Source organism: Triturus cristatus, chromosome 11 (genome assembly GCF_964204655.1).
Source record: "Triturus cristatus chromosome 11, aTriCri1.1, whole genome shotgun sequence".
In the NCBI taxonomy this organism is placed as follows: Eukaryota; Metazoa; Chordata; class Amphibia; order Caudata; family Salamandridae; genus Triturus; species Triturus cristatus.
Genome location: NC_140594.1, coordinates 1123941714 through 1123961314, shown reverse-complemented (window position 1 = coordinate 1123961314; position 19601 = coordinate 1123941714). Strand labels below are relative to the sequence as shown.

General features: G+C 48.8%; 1 protein-coding gene across 2 annotated transcripts in view; it reads right to left on the bottom strand.

Annotated features, from left to right (window-relative positions):
• The window catches only part of ECEL1 (endothelin converting enzyme like 1), a 565411-nt gene that overhangs the window by 14013 nt on the left and 531797 nt on the right, over positions 1-19601 (bottom strand). For both annotated transcript variants that reach the window (XM_085635691.1, XM_085635690.1), the window contains exon 17: positions 9848-9943. In XM_085635691.1, coding sequence (XP_085491817.1) covers positions 9848-9943 — 96 coding nt within the window. The remainder of the gene's footprint in view (positions 1-9847; positions 9944-19601) is intronic.

Sequence of the window (19601 nt, the reverse complement as noted above, 5' to 3'; positions counted from 1 at the left end):
TCTTGCGTCCCACTGATGTCCACCACCGCCTGCAGGGCTTGTTGTTGGCCACTTAGGATCAATTCCGGGGCCGGGCCAAGGGAGCGAGAGTTGGGGGGCTGGGACTTCCTGCGCCCCCTGTGGCGACATCGTGAGGAGGCATCAGATGTCAACTCTCTCCTGCTTACGGTAGATGTCCCGCCCCCTGAGGAACTGTAAGTGTCCAGCCATTCTTCCGCCCCCACCAGCGTTAAGGAAATGAATTTTCCCATTCGCAATCACCCTGAGTTTCGCCGGAAATAACAACGAGTACTTGAGATCGCATTGTCTGAGTCGCCACTTCACTGTCATAAACGAATAGCGCTGCCTCTGGACTTGCATCGTATAGTCCAGAAAGAACATGATTTTGTGGTTATCTACTTGGACCTCCTGTAGCTTCCTTGTACCTCGAAGTACTGCGTCTCTGTCCCTTTAATTCAGTAAGCGGATCAAAAGTGGACGAGGGTTGGAGCCCGCTGGGGGAGGCCTGGCAGGTACTCTATGCACCCGCTCCACAACAAAGTACAGGGAAAGGGTGCCCTCAGGTAGCAATGATCGAATCCACTGTTCCGTGTAGGCCACCTAATCTCTCCCTTCCGTTCCCTCCGGTAGGCCTACCACGCGTATATTGTTGCGTCGGGTGCGTCCTTCTGTGTCCTAAGCCCTTTCCTCTAAGAAGTCGACCCGGTCAAGGAGGCTCTTAATCTGCTTCTCTGCTGTGGAGACGCATGGAGAGACATCAACAATGACCTCCTCGGCGGAAGGAGTGCGATCTGCCAGTTTTCGGTGATCTGCATGAAGCAGGGTGAGGTTGACTGCCACTTTATCAATTTTGTCTTCGAGGGAGGTACGGATCTGGTTCATGGTTTCCCCAAGCTTCTCAACTGCCGCTAATACCACATCTAATTTGTGCGACATCGTATCCACCACGTCCGAGCCCACCATCTTGTCAGCCTGGGCCCGGACATGCGGGGGTGGGGCCACAATACCTCCGACGCCTGTTTTTGTGCGCCCCCCCTCGCGACATGAGGGCACCGCTTGTCTCTGGTGAGCAGGGAAGGCGCGGACACGGTGCAGCATGTGCCAGCGTAGGCCGGTCAATGTAATTGGCCTTGTGGAAGTATCACGGAGAGGAATTCTGTATCTGCCAATGTCTCTAAGGTGCTCACCTTCAGGGAGAGGCACCCTCCAACCAGATGACCCCAGTGGCCTTGGCGCAATTATCTTCAACTGCCGCAGCGCGGTGTACCTCGTATTCTCCTCACAAACTCAGATACAAAGCTCCCAGCAGGTCAGGGCAGGTCAGCTCTAGAGGGCTGTACAACCACAGGCTTGGTACTTCCAGGGCCCGGGGTCCAGCGTCCGTGCAGAGCAAAGTGCGCGTAGGTCAGATCAATGCCACAGGGCCCAGTCGCACCTCCGCATCCCCGCCGCAGATCTCACCGTCAGCGTGCGGCGTCCCCCATAGCACCAGCCTCCGCAGGTAGTGGCATCAATATCGCGCAGTTACATCCTGTCCCCTGGGGTCAGACAGGAGTGGTGCGTCCAACGCCTGGGAGGATCGTGAGTAGTAGTGTGCCAAAGCCTCCGGTCACGCATCCATCCTCTGATTGTGCAGAGAGAGCACTGCACTGGTGGGAAGAGCCGCTCCGCGGTCACCACGTCTCCACGGGGATCCGATGATTGCTGGGATTGATAAGTGCCAGGCTCCACCACCGGGTCAGAGTGGGTCGAAGAGCAGAGCACGCAGCTGCGCCACAGATCAGGGCCTGGGGGGCAGAGTTAATCCCTGGCGTCGCGTGGCAAGTGGCACCCGGGGCTGCAAGCACTGTCTGCGCAGCTCCAATGTCGAGGGAGCGCTCCTCGGGTCTCCGAAGCCCCCGCTTTCCGCCACGATCTCCGGGTCTCGGGCTGGCTCCTGGGAGGTCTACGGAGGTCAGCGACCCCTCTCGGATGTCTGGGGCGGATACATTGGGCTGATGGCAGGAGCCTACGACGGAGCACTACAGGAGCGCGTCCGTCTTAATTGCTGGCTAAGCCACGCCCCTCTGTTCCCCAATGTCTCATAGTCATCCATTCACAAAACGATACCAACATATGATTCTCTCTATCTCTCTCTCCCTCCCTCCACCTTCTGATGCTTTTTTTCTGGTTCCTTGGTTGTGGTAGCCAATGGTTACCAGGTCGTTTTCTTGGTCTTTACCCTCATTTACCACCCGTTTTTTGTAATGCTCTGCCCTGTTGGATATGAAAATGACCCACTTTCAACATGAGGCCTCAGAGGTGTTGACAGACAGCAAAGGCTTCCTCCAGGAAGTGAGATCAGATACGTCATCCCCCAAATAATTACACTCAATTAGCTCCACGTGGACGCAGAGATGACCTTAGAAAATTAAAGTTATTTTTTACCCAAAGTAATTTTGAGATGGGGGAATCCAGGTGCTGATCTTAAGCTAGTACCTAAAAGTATCTCCCAGGTGTACCAAATATTAAATGCACATTTGCCAAATGTAGCCAGGTGATGCCAGCATTTTCAATTGACAGGCCGCTCTGAGACCTGGTGGTTCACCATTTGAGAGTGGCAAACTGGGATTCAGGTTCAGTATGCGTTTCGACTTCAAACAACCTATCTCAGAAAGCACAGGGTTGCAGAGATGAGTTAAAGGGTTCCCTAAGCAGGGTAACTGCCTCCATCAATGGGATGCTACCCAGTGACTTACTGTACAGAGGGCCAATCTCTGCATTTCTCCCGGGCTGGAAATGGGGGTGATGCAGACTCCCACAAAGAAAGGGACGTCCGAGATTGTTTGGATAATGGAGGCTCACACCCGCACATTACTACTAAGAGTTGTTGCCCGCACCGTGACTAGGTATCACGATGCGAGGAGGTTCCTGATGTTGAACCATGCCACCTATGGTGGGTGAGGGAAATCGTCCTTAGAATGAAAATCCCATCCCAGTTAGATTACCTTTGTTTCTTTTATTCATTTCTCTTTCATACTTAGACCCAGGTGTTTACTTGTGTGGTATAATGGTGAATTGGGGAGTCAACACCTGCTGGTCTTTAAATCTCCCTTGGCTCTTCTTTGTTGTGTTTCCAACATGCAGTTCCTTCACATTTGTAAAAAGGACTATTGATGGACAGAATGCAGAACAATGTCATACATTCACCCCAGTACAGAGATCTGGGCCTAAATCCATAGTTTTTTTGCTCACCATGCCATTCCAGTTTGGACCCAGCCATATGCAAATCAGTCTTGACTCTGTGCCCAATGGGAACAGTCCAGCCCGAACTCCCAGGCCAGGTCCTCCCTGGAGTGGAAACAAGCATTCTAGGACCGGTTTTGGGGTTTCACCCCTCTTCAGCCAGGATAGCTTGATTCCAGTGGCATGGAGAGCACGGGACTCACGTCTGAGCATACGCGTCCCACTCAGGGTGACAAATGCAAAAAGAACTATTGATGGACAGAATGCATAACAATGTCATACATTCACCCCAGTACAGAGATCTGGGCCTAAATCCATCGTTTTTTTGCTCACCATGCCATTCCAGTTTGGACCCAGCCATATGCAAATCAGTCTTGAATCTGTGCCCAATGGGAACAGTCCAGCCCGAACTGCCAGGCCAGGTCCTCCCGGGAGTGGAAACAAGCATCCTAGGACCGGTTTCGGGGTTTCACCCCTCTTCAGCCAGGATAGCTTAATTCCAGTGGCATGGAGAGCACGGGACTCGGGGTGACAAATGCAAAAAGAACTATTGATGGACAGAATGCAGAACAATGTCATACATTCACCCCAGTACAGAGATCTGGGCCTAAATCCATCGTGTTTTTGCTCACCATGCCATTCCAGTTTGGACCCAGCCATATGCAAATCAGTCTTGACTCTGTGCCCAATGGGAACAGTCCAGCCCGAACTGCCAGGCTAGGTCCTCCCTGGACTGGAACCAAGCATCCTAGGACCGGTTTCGGGCTTTCCACCCTTTTCAGCCAGGATAGCTTGATTCCAGTGGCATGGAGAGCACGGGACTCACGTCTGAGCATACCCATCCCACTCGGGGTGAAAAATGGAAAAATATCTATTGATGGACAGAATGCAGAACAATGTCATACATTCACCCCAGTACAGAGATCTGGGCCTAAATCCATAGTTTTTTTGCTCACCATGCCATTCCAGTTTGGACCCAGCCATATGCAAATCAGTCTTGACTCTGTGCCCAATGGGAACAGTCCAGCCCGAACTCCCAGGCCAGGTCCTCCCTGGAGTGGAAACAAGCATTCTAGGACCGGTTTTGGGGTTTCACCCCTCTTCAGCCAGGATAGCTTGATTCCAGTGGCATGGAGAGCACGGGACTCACGTCTGAGCATACGCGTCCCACTCAGGGTGACAAATGCAAAAAGAACTATTGATGGACAGAATGCATAACAATGTCATACATTCACCCCAGTACAGAGATCTGGGCCTAAATCCATCGTTTTTTTGCTCACCATGCCATTCCAGTTTGGACCCAGCCATATGCAAATCAGTCTTGAATCTGTGCCCAATGGGAACAGTCCAGCCCGAACTGCCAGGCCAGGTCCTCCCGGGAGTGGAAACAAGCATCCTAGGACCGGTTTCGGGGTTTCACCCCTCTTCAGCCAGGATAGCTTAATTCCAGTGGCATGGAGAGCACGGGACTCGGGGTGACAAATGCAAAAAGAACTATTGATGGACAGAATGCAGAACAATGTCATACATTCACCCCAGTACAGAGATCTGGGCCTAAATCCATCGTGTTTTTGCTCACCATGCCATTCCAGTTTGGACCCAGCCATATGCAATTCAGTCTTGACTCTGTGCCCAATGGGAACAGTCCAGCCCGAACTGCCAGGCTAGGTCCTCCCTGGACTGGAACCAAGCATCCTAGGACCGGTTTCGGGCTTTCCACCCTCTTCAGCCAGGATAGCTTGATTCCAGTGGCATGGAGAGCACGGGACTCACGTCTGAGCATACCCATCCCACTCGGGGTGAAAAATGGAAAAATATCTATTGATGGACAGAATGCAGAACAATGTCATACATTCCCCCCAGTACAGATATCTGGGCCTAAATCCATCGTTTTTTTGCTCACCATGCCATTCCAGCCATATGCAAATCTGTCTTGACTCTGTGCCCAATGGGAACAGTCCAGCCCGAACCGCCGGGTGGTGTTGGAACAATTTTCAGACAGGGTTCCCTTATCAATGATACATCACTGAAGTCATAGGGGTGGTGAGGAAATGAGCCCCGCCCATTCAGCAGGAGGGTGGGAAGGGTGTAATATATATTTAAACAAGAGCACATTTTCCACTGAAAAACCAACACAACACAATTTGCATTGACATGCAGTTTACTTATAAAACTATATAGCATACAAACAATAATGTGTTGAAATTCGGTTTCAGTATATATTTAGCATTTGCACATCAACAAGTAAAGTAAAATCCTTGTTGTGCTATGTTTGTGCTTTCGTTACTGCTGTGTTCTCAAAAATGTGTACAGTTCATGCTAGAAAAAAAGTACATCGTACATCCATTCCTTTCACATTTCTTGTACCCCAGCAAGATTGCCAGATAGTTCAATTTACAAAATCCTCTAACTTTTAAAGGTTCAACCAGACCTAATGGAATAGCGTGTGACATCTGACAGGGAAAGCTACACTGGTAGGCAAGATTCAACAACTCCACAGGGAATAAAGTGTGGCATCTCCTATTAGCAAGGGCTTGCTTGGCATGGAAGGTTTAATCAGACCTGTGCACACAAAGTAAGGAGCATAACCTGAAAATAACTCAAGTCATTCCTTAAGAACATTCCTGAATTCAAGTCTACCGGACACTGCCAAGGAAGCCGTGCATGAAGGATGCATGTAGTGGAATTATTTGATATGGACCTGTCCCACTGAGTATTACGGTAGGCAGGCATGGACCTCCAGTTCCTGCTTGTTTTGACCAAGTGACACCACAGCAACCCGGGTTTTCCCGCCGGGATTTTCCAGCTCACTGTTCTTCATGGCAGCAAAAACCCGACCACCCACCTTCTTAATGCAAGCCGCAGTGTGACTGCCCTTCTGGTGCGCTGCTGGCGAACTAAAGGCAAACCCATCTGCACCCACCCGAACCTGGACCACTCCCAGAGCCAGGAACCCACGACCATCTCACGCAACAGCACAACCACCACCGGAGCCAACAAAAGCCGCCACTACTCCTCCACCATCATCCGTGACCTGAACAACACACACCAGCAAATACGCTGCTGCCATGCATCCCTCAGCACCACGGTAGGACCTTTCTCCTGCACCCATCGCGATTTCACCTGCGACACCTCAGACGACACCACTACCTCCATACAACTGATGCACGCCACCAGCACAACCCCACACCAACTGTCCGGCATGCTCCTCAATGTTCGATCCCTTGGGAAACTCTCCATAGACATCTGGGACCTCCTCAATACCAACACACCGACCAAAACATGACTTAACCCAGCATTCAACCCAGACATCGCTGCAGCCATCACCGCCCACCTACAAATTCATATACCAGGACTGAACCCAAAACCCAGGTGGAGGACCTCCATGGACTCGGACACCAACCTCAAGGAACCCCTCCACTTCAAAATACGAATGGCCTACAATAACACCCTGAAGGGAACTTTTGTATACCACCCTCCGGGCGGAATTCTGCAACTACATTGCAGATTTCATTGCTCCCATCTCCATCAGATCGACCAACTACATTCTCCTCTGGGCCTCAATTTCCACCTGGAAGGCACCACACACCCAAACCCCACTTCCCTCCTTGACAACCTCAGCAACAATGGATTCACCCAGCTCGTCCAAAGTTCAACCCAAACAGCAGGCCACACCCTCAACCCTATTTTCTCCTCCAACAACAGGACCACCACCACCCACATGATCCCGCTCACATGGTCTGACCACTAGATTATACATTTCAAGATACCAGTCCACCAAGCCACCCCACCTGAAAAACCCAAAGCATTATCAAGACACTGGGCAAACTTTCTGAAGAAAATTGGACCAAAACCCTACAGGAACGCCTACCCAACCCCACCAGGGACCTCGATGTTGACACCAAGCTCTTCAATAAATCGCTCACTGACTGCACCAACCGCACAGCTCCCTCCAGAAACAAGACCTGTAAAAAAACAAATGATCCAGGTGGTACACAAACGACCTCAGTGAGTCCAAGCGACCCCTTAAACAACTTGAGAGAAGATGGAGTCTCTATAAAAACACCACCTCAAGATCAACATACAAAGCCGCCCTCAACCTCTACCACCATCAACTACAACAGGCAAAGAAAAAGGCCCTAATTGTCAGTCACAAAGCCAGCCCAAACAACAGCAAAAAACTCTTCACCATCATCAATGAGTTCTCCAATCCAGCAGTTGCCAACAATTACATCGTCCAATTCTAAGCACTCTGCAACGACCTCTCTAACTTCTTTAAACAGAAGATCGGCAAGATCTACACATTCGACCCACAGCATATTATACAAACTCCCAACAGGAGACCTCCCTTATCACCAAATAGCAGCTAAGCAACTGGTAGCCCATCTCAAATGAAGACACCAGTGCCCTGATGAATACCATCCACCCAGGAGCTACCAGATGCCCATGCTCCCACTTCATATATAATCTTGGAAGAACTATTATCCCCCCCGTGCTCACTGCTATCATCAACACCTCCATAACCACCGCCACCTTTCCGTCTTGCTGGAAAAATGCAGAAGTCAGCGTCCTATTGCAGAAACCAACAGCGGACCCCAACACCCTCAGTAGCCACAGACCCATCTGGCTCCTGCCTTTTCCAGCTAAAGACATGGAGAAAGCCATCAACACCCAACTCGCAGACCACCCAGAACTCCATCAACTCCCAGACAGCTCTCAATCTGGCTTTCACACCGACCACAGCACAGGATCAGCCCTCATGCGGGCCACCGATGACATCAGAAGCATCCTCAACTGAGGGAAAATGGCAGCACTCATCCTCCTCGACCTCGCCACAGCTTTCGATACAGTCTCCCACAACTCACTCATTAGAACGCTTCAGCACTTGAGGATCTGGAGACCGCCCCTCAAGTGGATATCCTCCTTCCTCATGGACAGAACTCAACAAGTCAGACTTCTCTCTACACCTCATAGCCCAAGATACTCATCTGCTGAGTCCCTCAAGGACCATCGTTCAGCCCAACACTCTTCAACGCCTATATGACTCCCCTCACGGATATTGTCAGACCCACAGCATCAACATAGCATCCCATGTCAATGGCACACAGCTCATCCTCTCACTTACTGACTCAAACAGCACCGCCAAAACAAATTTTGCCAACTGCATGAGACGCGTCGCTTCTTGGATGAAAACAACTGCCTCCAGCTCAACACAGACAAAACCAAAGTCATAATCTTCAGCAACTACTCCCCCTGGGATGCCTCTTGTGGCCCTCCAAACCTGACCCTCCTCCCAACCCTGCGGACCATGCCAAGAACCTCGGAATCATCCTGGATGCCTTCTACTTCATGGGCAGACAGATCAACTTCGTCGCCTCATCAGGTTTCCATACCCTGCGAATGGTATGCAAGATTTTCAAGTGGATGCCACCGAACATCAGATGAACAGTCACCCCGGTTCTTATCACAAGTAGACTTGATTACGGAAGTGCCCCCTACATCGGAATCCCAGGCCATGTCGACTCCAAACCACCCAGAATGCTGTGGCCAGACTCATACTGAACCAGGCGCGCAACACCCATTGGACTCACAGGGCTTCAGCCCCCCCCCCCCCCCGTCGCGAGTGGCAGCCCGGGATGAGACAGCCTCGCGGCACACACACAGCCGCACCCGAGCACTTCACAGGTCTTTAAAAGACCATTTGCATGTTAATGAGGCCTCGCTGTTGTTTCACCTCTTCTAAGAGCCCCTGCAGCTCCACTCTGCCTATGGCGTAAAAGATTCAGCCCCCCCCCGAAATTTTTTCTTAGCCCCCCCCCCCGAAATTTGGCTCTAGTTGCGCCTCTGTACTGAACATTCCGCAAAAAAAACACATCTCTCCACACCTCCACAATCTCCCCTGGCTCCCATTCCAGGAAAAATGTAAGTTCAAGCTACTCACCCACACCTACAAAGCTCTCCACGACACCAGCCCATCTTACCTCCACCGCAACTTCTACCAACCCACCAGACACCTGCGATCTGCGTCCCAGGCAAGCACACCTCCCTCGCATCAAGAAGACTATAAGCAGCGGGCGTTCCTCCTCATACTTCGCAACACCTCAGAATTTCCCCTCCCTCATGGACTTCCGAAGGAACCTGAAAACATGGCTCTTCCAGACGAAACAGGCATGATCTACTCCTCCCCCCTCAGGCCTGCCCTACTCAGTGCCTGGATACCCTCACGGGTCATTAGCCACATAACACGCCCAGGCATTTTCCCGCTGGGGTACTGGGTGTGGAGTGGCCTTCAGAGCTGGCTGGGATTCATTGTACAAATAAAGAAACCCCGCCCCATTCGAGTCTAACTGATAGTGATGCAGGTGGTGCCCCGTATGGATGGGTGATAACCTAATCTGCATAATTTATTCATTACAGAATGCAGCGGTGCAGTGTGCTGGTCGCGCATCCGAAGGAATGGAAATGTGTGCTTTATTTCACCCACCAGCACCGATATAAGCACCCATCTTCGACCAACTTCATCCAATGCGAGGAGGCGGCCGGCCAATCAAAAGATGCGCATTGCGGATGTGACGCTACACACGCACATCACTTGGACACGGCGTGAAAATGTGGGGGTTACCTGAGCGAAGGCGATGAAGAAGAGCTGCTCGTGAGTGTATTTCAGCCGCGGCAGGGGGCGCTCGGGGCCGTGCTCCGTCACCCACTTCTGGTAGGCCTGGCAAAATAACAAGAGGGATGTTAAATGCAAGTAGCGCTTACAAATAATTTCCTTCTCGAAGCGCTGTAAATAACATACGTCACTATTTTTTTTACACAATTATACACTTTTTTGCAATCGAATTTAGAAGAGTGAAAGCGTGCGTATGTCCTCCAGAATTCGGATCTGCAAGTCACTTAGAGACCTCAGCAGCAGATGGTTTACCCGCTGAGCTATTTGCTCATCGTTAGAGGCACAGGTGCAACGAGAGAGAGAGGAGGGCTTCCTAAATGTGAGCCCTGGCATCAGAAAGTGAATGCAGGTGTTTGCTAGTTCCTGTAGGGGGCAGTCTTCCTTTGTTTACAATTCAGGTTTCTGTTGGAAGAAAAGTCAGCAATTCACCAATGACGTAGTGGCGAGCATGGTGTCTAAAACTCTAACAGAGGTTTCACTCAAGGGACCACTCTTCCAGAAATCTCGGAAAAGAGGTAATACAAAACTACAAACTACCCATCAAAATTGCACCATCCAGAAAATCCACTTCTGACCATCAGGCCACGACTCTTTGAACTCAAATGGCCTTTCTCTCTCTGCTCTTACAAAACCTGATCGCGCAATCTCATCTAGGCCAGGAAAGGGCCTCGTGCGCGTTGCTTTCTGTGGCTGAAATAGATCAAACCCTTATCCTGGTTCAAGCAGTTATTAGAAGGCCAGAAATGACAGTACTGAAAGCCAGCAAGCAATGCAATGAAGGTATATATAATTTAAAGGGTAGGTTAAAGCCAGGGACCATGGAATTATGTGGTTTTGTGGCAACAACGTTTTCAATAATTATGGATTTGCCGCAGTTGCCACATAATCCATCATCTGCTGCATAATCTGCTGATTTCAACAAAGAAAATGTTTCTAGTTTACACGGATCTAAAGTTACTAAAAACGTGACAGTGAGTGCTGCTGTGCAGTGGAAGGCCCTTTGCAAAGGTTGTCTGGTCATCTTTCTATTGTTTACTGCTGTACTTGGATGTCAGGCTAGTATTCATTTGAAACATTTGTCCAGAAAGTGTTAAAATGTGCAAAAATGCCAAAATAACGATAGAATACCGACGCAAAATGTGAAGCATTATGCTGCATAATTTGCCTGTTCTTGTCACATAATTTAGTAAACTCTACACAGAATTTGACCCACTTCTGCCGCATAATTCCAGTGGCCCTAGTTAAAGCCTTCCACCAGGTCCTGAATCAGTGTCCAATTTGTGAAAAAAATAAGTGCCAAGGCCCTTGTGAGGAGGCCACTGCAGCTTGCACCATCTATTATCGCTGCCAGAGCTGCCAATGACTGTACCAACACAACTACTAACCATCACACTTCTACAAGTGTGACAGTTCAGAGTGTTTGAGGCCCCCAAATCTATAAGAATGGCTTGGGAGGCAGATTTCAGTTGTTTTTAATGTATATTAAATTAATAAACAACTGTTGTTCTGCTTATCTCTCAATTTCACAAACAGCGCCATCATATGGCAGCTGTCATAAGTACTAGTGGTGACATGTAAATGCCAGTGCTGAGCACCGGAATCCACCGGCTCAAATTAAGGAGTGTCCTGAATAGAATCTAGACTTTCATTTACAGCAGCTGTTGAAATGTACATCCTTTGTCAGCGATTGTTGGTCACTGTCGCCAACCAGCGAGTGTCCCTGTTGGGGTTAAAACATATTTTCTTGAGAACTTTGCTCATGGCGCCAATCATTTGCACGGAGAACACCTCCTAAACTGGCCCGAGCCAGTAGTGGCTTAGATGTCACAGCCCTATCAGAGGAGTGCGCACCACATCTGTGGGCATCAACACATGCCACATGCATTGCCATTTACCTAATGCACCTGTTTTAGTGCGGTGCCTGCAGTATGGTGTATCTTGAAGGAGATCAGGACCCAACCAGTCAAGCTTCCTTGACCTCCACTATATGACCCTCTTACTCCCTCTGCCACCACTCTACACTTCAATTTTGTGATGCCAGTGAAAGTCAGATAACAACCATAAAATATTCTCATCCTGTTTTGGTTGGGAGCAAGAATGGCGGTGTCACTTACTGCTCAGTGCAGTGGCGTAACGAAACTTGAGGGGGCCCCACGCTCCGGACCCAGTCAGACGCTCTCCGGGCTGCCCATGCACGGTGCTCGGAATGGGCACTCTGGAGCTTGGGGCCCTCCCTGCACCACGGGGTCTCCGGGGCTAGCCTATTGTTACACCACTGGTGGAGTGTCTTGCAATCAGAATCTGAGAGAATATAATTTTTTTAATTAATTTGATTTGAGGTGGGGGTACTTTAAGCACACAAAAAGGTAAAAACAAGCTCTGGCAAAGCAATGTTTTTTAGCCTTGCTGCACCACAGTGCTGAGGCTGCTGTACAGCATGGTTAAAAGTTCATAGAAAGGTTAACAAAAAGCGCTATAACGTGACCAGCGCTTTTTGTTCTCCTATAGTGGGTGGTGCGGGTGGGCAGCGGGGACAACAGGAGGTGTGTGAGAGGTAAGGGGTAACACAAACAAGAGGTAGAGGGTGTGAGGGAACAGGCAACAGGATGGCTCTATGATGTGGTCGGAGCTGGCTGCATCTTAGCCCTTTTTTCGTATGGCGGGTGAGGGGAAGGGAAGGAGAAGAAGCAACACAGATGGGTAGGGGTGGAAAGAAGAAGAAGCAAAAAAAAGGAATAAAAAAAAAATAGTACTTCGATCTGTGGAAGGGCAGCCATCAAGCTGAAAAGCAAGTACTTGGTCTATGCTCCAGCCAAAGAATAGGAGGCGACACTGGCTCTCACTGCCTAATTACAAGGCAGCAAATAAGAGTGACAAAGAAGCCAACGAATGGTAAGCAATGGATGAGCTGCAAGCCCCTTTTTTTTATAGAATACGTCTCAACAGTGAGAGCACATATGATAGCGACGCATGCGCAATTGTACGCGAGACCTAACAAGTAATTTTTAGATGAAAAAATGTGCCCAATATTGTGAGATTTGGAATGTATACTGGTCTTTTAGATTACTTGAATCGCAGGCTAACTAGTTTAATTTAGTTGCACTTAGTGATGAAATGTTTCATTTTCAGTCTGCTGAAAAAGCCTTGCACTAGAATAGCTTTCATTGAGCAAAACGTAAACACACATTGGTTGGGACCTGTTCCCATGTTCACAGCTCTTCTCTAGGGACTATTACCAATATGCTTCACTGTACAACAAGGTCAGGGCTCCAACCCAACAATGATGCATTAAAATCTGTCTCTATGGTTGGGCACCTGGAGCTGCATTGCACACGGGGCGTACTGGCTGACCCTGCACCACTGTGCATTCTTAACTTGGTGCTCCAGGTGCAGGCCTGGGCCATGTGTCCGATCACAGCAAATGTGTTGTTCAGAGTCCACGTGTGAACTTGTGCTTGCCCTGTGAGCCGAGCATTAGTGAAAGGCCGATCAGCTGTTTGAAGACTCCTGCTGGCTTCGACCAGGCCACACTTTTTAAGGAGGGTTAGAGATCCCCTGCAGGTGGGTGCAGTGAGTGACTCCATTCAACTGAAGAGTAATGTCGGGCACCTACCACACCCCTCTCAAGGGGCATCCTTGGGCAAAGCATGTACTCACCGGACATCGCTACTTTGTGATGCACAGTTAGTGCACTCGTTGACAGCCTGTTTGCATCTTGTTTCTGCATCTGTATTATGGTGCAAGCGAAAAGGCAAAGCATTCCCTCAATTACAAGTGGCCACCAGTTATGCAAAGGATGGCTGACCCCCTTGAAGCCCCCATGGCACACAGTTAGCACTAGCATAATCCTTATTCTAGAAATGGCCACACAAGCTTCTAAAGCCCCTTATGCAATAACAAACTGCTCTGGAGGTGCAGAAAATGGGTGCACCTATGTGCTGCAGGCAACCCCTGCGGTGACTTTATAATGCAGCGCCTGAAGCCATTTGTCTAGCGTGAAATGTGACAAAGCAAACGCTAAATATTTAGCTTGCAATACTTTAGAGAAAAATCAAATCAGTTATGCACATGAAAAATGAATCTCATTAATGTCACAATTACAAAGCTTATAAAACTTACAGCATGTAAAAAAAAAAGCACAGAGGTTGCATGACTTAGTAAAAATAAATATTTATCAAAATCCTTAAAACAATCCATTCGATATTAAATTATTGAACCACTTGGTGTCCAGCAATGGGTAAAGGTGTTTTTTTTCTGACCTAGAGCCTTCCGGCTTCCTTTAAAAGCTTCAGGTACCCTGTCCCGCGCTCATAACTTTCATCCAATAACATGCCTCCTTTATGCCTCGCGCTCATAACTTTCATCCAATAACGTGCCTCATTTATGCCCCCGCGCTCATAACTTTCATCCAATAACATGCCTCCTTTATGCCCCGCGCTCACAACTTTCATCCAATAACATGACTCATTTATGCCCCCGCGCTCATAACTTTCATCCAATAACATGCCTCAATTATGCCCGCGCTCATAACTTTAATCCAATAACATGCCTCATTTATGCCCTGCGCCCATAACTTTCATCCAATAGCGTGCCTCATTTTATGCCCCGCGCTCATAACTTTCATCCAATAACATTCCTCCTTTTATGCCCCACGCTCATAACTTTCATCCAATAACATGCCTCATTTATGCCCCCGCGCTCATAACTTTCATCCAATAACATGCCTCATTTTATGCCCCGTGCTCATAACTTTCATCCAATACCATGCCTCATTTATGCCCGCGCTCATAACTTTCATCCAATAGCGTGCCTCATTTTATGCCCCGTGCTCATAACTTTCATCCAACAACGTGCCTCATTTTATGCCCCGTGCTCATAACTTTCATCCAATAACATGCCTCATTTATGCCCCCGCGCTCATAACTTTAATCCAATAACATGCCTCATTTTATGCCCCACGCTCATAACTTTCATCCAATACCATGCCTCATTTATGCCCCGCGCTCATAACTTTCATCCAATAGCGTGCCTCATTTTATGCCCCGTGCTCATAACTTTCATCCAATAACGTGCCTCATTTTATGCCCCGTGCTCATAACTTTCATCCCATAACATGCCTCATTTTATGCCCCGTGCTCATAACTTTCATCCAATAACGTGCCTCATTTTATGCCCCGTGCTCATAACTTTCATCCAATACCATGCCTCATTTATGCCCCGCGCTCATAACTTTCATCCAATACCATGCCTCATTTATGCCCCGCGCTCATAACTTTCATCCCATAACGTGCCTCATTTTATGCCCCGTGCTCATAACTTTCATCCAATACCATGCCTCATTTATGCCCCGCGCTCATAACTTTCATCCAATAACATGCCTCAGTTTATGCCCCGTGCTCATAACTTTCATCCAATAACGTGCCTCAGTTTATGCCCCGTGCTCATAACTTTCATCCAATAACGTGCCTCATTTTATGCCCCGTGCTCATAACTTTCATCCAATAACGTGCCTCATTTTATGTCCTGCGCTCATAACTTTCATCCAATAACATGCCTCAGTTTATGCCCCGTGCTCATAACTTTCATCCAATAACGTGCCTCATTTTATGCCCCGCGCTCATAACTTTCATCCAATAACGTGCCTCATTTTATGTCCCGCGCTCATAACTTTCATCCAATAACGTGCCTCATTTATGCTTTGAGTTGTTCTCCTGAAATTCTTCTTTATACTTTTCTTCGACCAGCCATGAAACCAGATTTTTTCAGTGATGTTTATTTGTAGGTGAAAGGGTTTTCGATGTAGATATATTTATTCTCTTTCTATTTTTAAAACATTGGATTGGAGACGCCATGCTATCTTCTCAGAACTCTATGAGTGATATAAAAGGATTAGAGTCATACGCAGCTGCGGCTCTTCCATAAGGCGTTGCAGCGTCGCCCCACAGAAAAGAAAATTATAACACCAAGTTATTATCATTTTATTTTTCCCTAGTGGCTCTGTAGGGGCGGGGCTGGGATTCCCACAGAGCAGGGGGAAGTGTGGTGGGCACTCTCTAAGTGCGGCCGGCCAAACCGTCATGTGCACTTAGCATGTTCTCCAGCAAGCTGTACTACACAGCCTCCCAGCCGCTGTCTGAGCGCCGAACCAGAGAGTTCGTAGAGAGTACCTCTGCTTGGCCTTTGTCTACTCTGGTGCTTTTATTAAGACTGCTTTTACTGAAATTATATTCCTGCGCTGATTTTAAATGAATATTTGCTGATGTGTGTTTTTTTAAAAAACGTCTACATTTGTCCTAACATTGTGGAATTATCTTAGCATTTTTGCACATTGCCTATTTGCACGCGAGTATTCTTACCGGGAAGGCTCTTCTTGTTTGCTTCTCCCCGCTAATTACCGACACTCGACCCAAGCGGACCCGGCTGTAGGCGGGCCCGCATTGCACCTGGGATTGACGTGTCAGTTAGGGGCGTGATTCCTGGCACGATAAAAATGGCGCTGGGACGGTCGCGCAGCGGTTCGTAGAGAGTACCTCTGCTTGGCCTTTGTCTACTCTGGTGCTTTTATTAAGACTGCTTTTACTGAAATTATATTCCTGCGCTGATTTTAAATGAATATTTGCTGATGTGTGTTTTTTTAAAAAACGTCTACATTTGTCCTAACATTGTGGAATTAGCTTAGCATTTTTGCACATTGCCTATTTGCACGCGAGTATTCTTACCGGGAAGGCTCTTCTTGTTTGCTTCTACCCGCTAATTACCGACACTCGACCCAAGCGGACCCGGCTGTAGGCGGGCCCGCATTGCACCTGGGATTGACGTGTCAGTTAGGGGCGTGATTCCTGGCACGATAAAAATGGCGCTGGGACGGTCGCGTAGCGGGCGCGCGCAGCGGGCGCGCCGAAGGCGCGCCAAAGGCAAGCCCGTCTGCGCCCGTCCGCGCCCGATCCACGCCCAGCGCCAGGACCCCTGCCCCTCGCGACTTGCATTTGTATAGCAGAGGGGAGTTGTTTGAGATGGATAACTCTGTATGTAGACCCCACAATTGGGATCCTAATCAGAGGGATTCATGGTTAAAATCCTGCCCCAAGTGTGAGGGCCAGGTTTGGAACAACATCAGGAAGGACGACGGGAGGTCCCCACAGACCGGCCAGAAAGCCGGAGAGTTCAGGACTGAGAGTAAAGCAATGCTCCCCCCCTTGATGAAAGGCCACCCACTCCAGTCGCTTAGCTGTGCTCTGGTGAATGTCCGGTCGCTGCATAAGCATACTTACCAAATTCATGATCTGATAGAAAGTGGTGCGTATGACTTAGTTTTTTTTAACTGAGACATGGTCGGATGAGGCGTCCGGTCCTGACTGGAACACTGCCTTACCGAGTGGGTATGTTGTCTCTTCCCAAGATAGAGGTGAGAAGAAAGGGGGGGGAATAGCTGTTGTTCATCTATCACACCTGAAAATTTGGGTGGAAACACACCTGGACCTTGCCGCGGAAGCAATGTTTTTCAATATTTATGTGGCCAATATGTATAACTTCCGCGGGATTTTAGTTTATCGTCCACCAGGTCCTAAGTCCACCTTCCCAGGTCTGCTTATGCATTGCTTAGAGTCTCGAGTGGATTATCATCCGTTTATGATTTTGGGCGATTTCAATTATCATTTAGAACTCCCGAATCAATCCGAGGTTGCCACGTTAATCGAAAGTTTAGCGGCGCTGGATTTTAACCAAATAGTCACTAGTCCCACGCACAGTGGTGGACATACCCTAGATGGCATATTTATTAATAATATGGCCTTGAAAGTGGTCAATATCATGGCGCTCCCCTGGTCTGATCATAAGGTAGTAAATTTCACTATCATGACTGGGATATCAGCTATTTCCTCAGGTCACAGATTAGAGAATCGTATGATCAGACTATGGTCTCAGGTGACTGCAAAAAAACGACTCCCTATATTGGCCGGGTCACGTCCTGTCCATACTAATGAGAGTTCCGAGGCGGCACTGTACTTCAGGGAGTGGCTGGAGTCGGCGGTGGAAATGGTAGCCCCTCAGAAGTCACTGGGTACTAGGAGAACTAAACCAAGTGCATCTTGGTACAACGCAGAGATCAAGACCTTGAAGGCCACATGTAGAAGGGCGGAGCGGTCGTGGAGGAAGGATTATAGCGTGGAGGGTAAAGCACATTATAATAGCACCCTTGCAGCCTACAAGCATGCGATAGTGGCAGCCAAGAGTGCTTATTTTTCTGCCAAAATCAGGGATGCCGGCAACTCGGCCAAGGAGCTGTTTAGAACTATAACAGTGCTGGCTAAACCTCCCCAGGACAGCAACTATCGACCGGACCAAGAAATGTGCCAAAAGTTGGCAGTATATTTCCAAGAGAAGGTCCAGGTCATATATAATGAGTTCAGCAGCTTGGGTTACAGCCTAGGAAAGGGAAAGGTAGGGCTGGATTTGGGCAGGAGGAACGACACAGAACTCAGTGAGTTTGCCTCAATTACGGTGGAGGAAACTCAGAGGCTGATCCTCTCAACAAACTCAGGATCACCTCTGGATCCTTGCCCCCCATCTGTGGTCCATTTGGCTGCTGACTTGATAGCGGAGGAACTGTCCCAGGTAATTAACATAGCAATGCAATCTGGGCGTTATCCGTCTTGTTGGAAGAGGGCAATAATTAAACCTTTATTAAAAAAAGCAACATTAGACCCTCTCGTCTTGAAAAACTATCGTCCACTCTCTGCCCTGCCCATGGGGGCGAAGATTCTGGAGAAAGAACTAAACCGTGCCCTTACGGCACACTTGGTAGCCCACGATCTGCTCGACTCATCTCAGCACGGTTTCCGTGCCCAGCACTCCACGGAGTCAGCATTGTTGATCGCAGCAGAAAATGTACGGGCTATAGTAGACCGCGGAGGTCGAGCAGTATTGGTGATGTTGGACCTCTCGGCTGCCTTCGATACCGTTAATCACAAGGTGTTGCTTCGAAGGCTTCAGGAGTTTGGGGTCCAGGGTAGGGCATTGGCACTGTTAGCCTCCTTTTTGGATGGCAGAGAAAACAGCCTGTTATGGGACGGCCTGCAGTCAGACCCGTTCCATTTACCATGTGGTGTGCCACAAGGCTCCTCTTTGTCCCCCACGCTCTTCAACATTTATGTAGCCCCCCTGGCCAAGCTTATTAAGGCTCAGGGCTTTACTGTGATCTCCTACGCTGATGATTCACAGCTTATAGTCTCGGCTGGTGAAGAATCAAATGACACGGCTAACAAGTTTCATAGCTGTATGTCCGTAATCATGAGATGGATGCGAGAAAACTTCCTTAAGATCAACACAGAGAAAACGGAAATAATGGAATTTGGTCCGGGAAGTCCGGTATGGAATAGCTCCTGGTGGCCGGCGGAGGCAGGTGAATGTCCCTGTCCTGTGCTTAAGGTCAGAAATCTGGGAGTGGTATTCGATAACCAACTTAATTTCTCTGCACATGTCAACAACCTTGCCTCCTCCTGTTTTTACTTAATCAGGATACTGCGGAAGATTTTCCCTTTTATTAATCCAGATCTTCGCAGGAATGTGGTGGTAGCTTTAGTGCTGTCCAAAATGGACTATTGTAACGCAGTACTGCTAGGATTGAATAAGACCTTGCTCAAAAGACTGCAGATCCTGCAGAATGCGGCAGCTAGACTCCTGCTGGATGTACCCAGGGACCAGT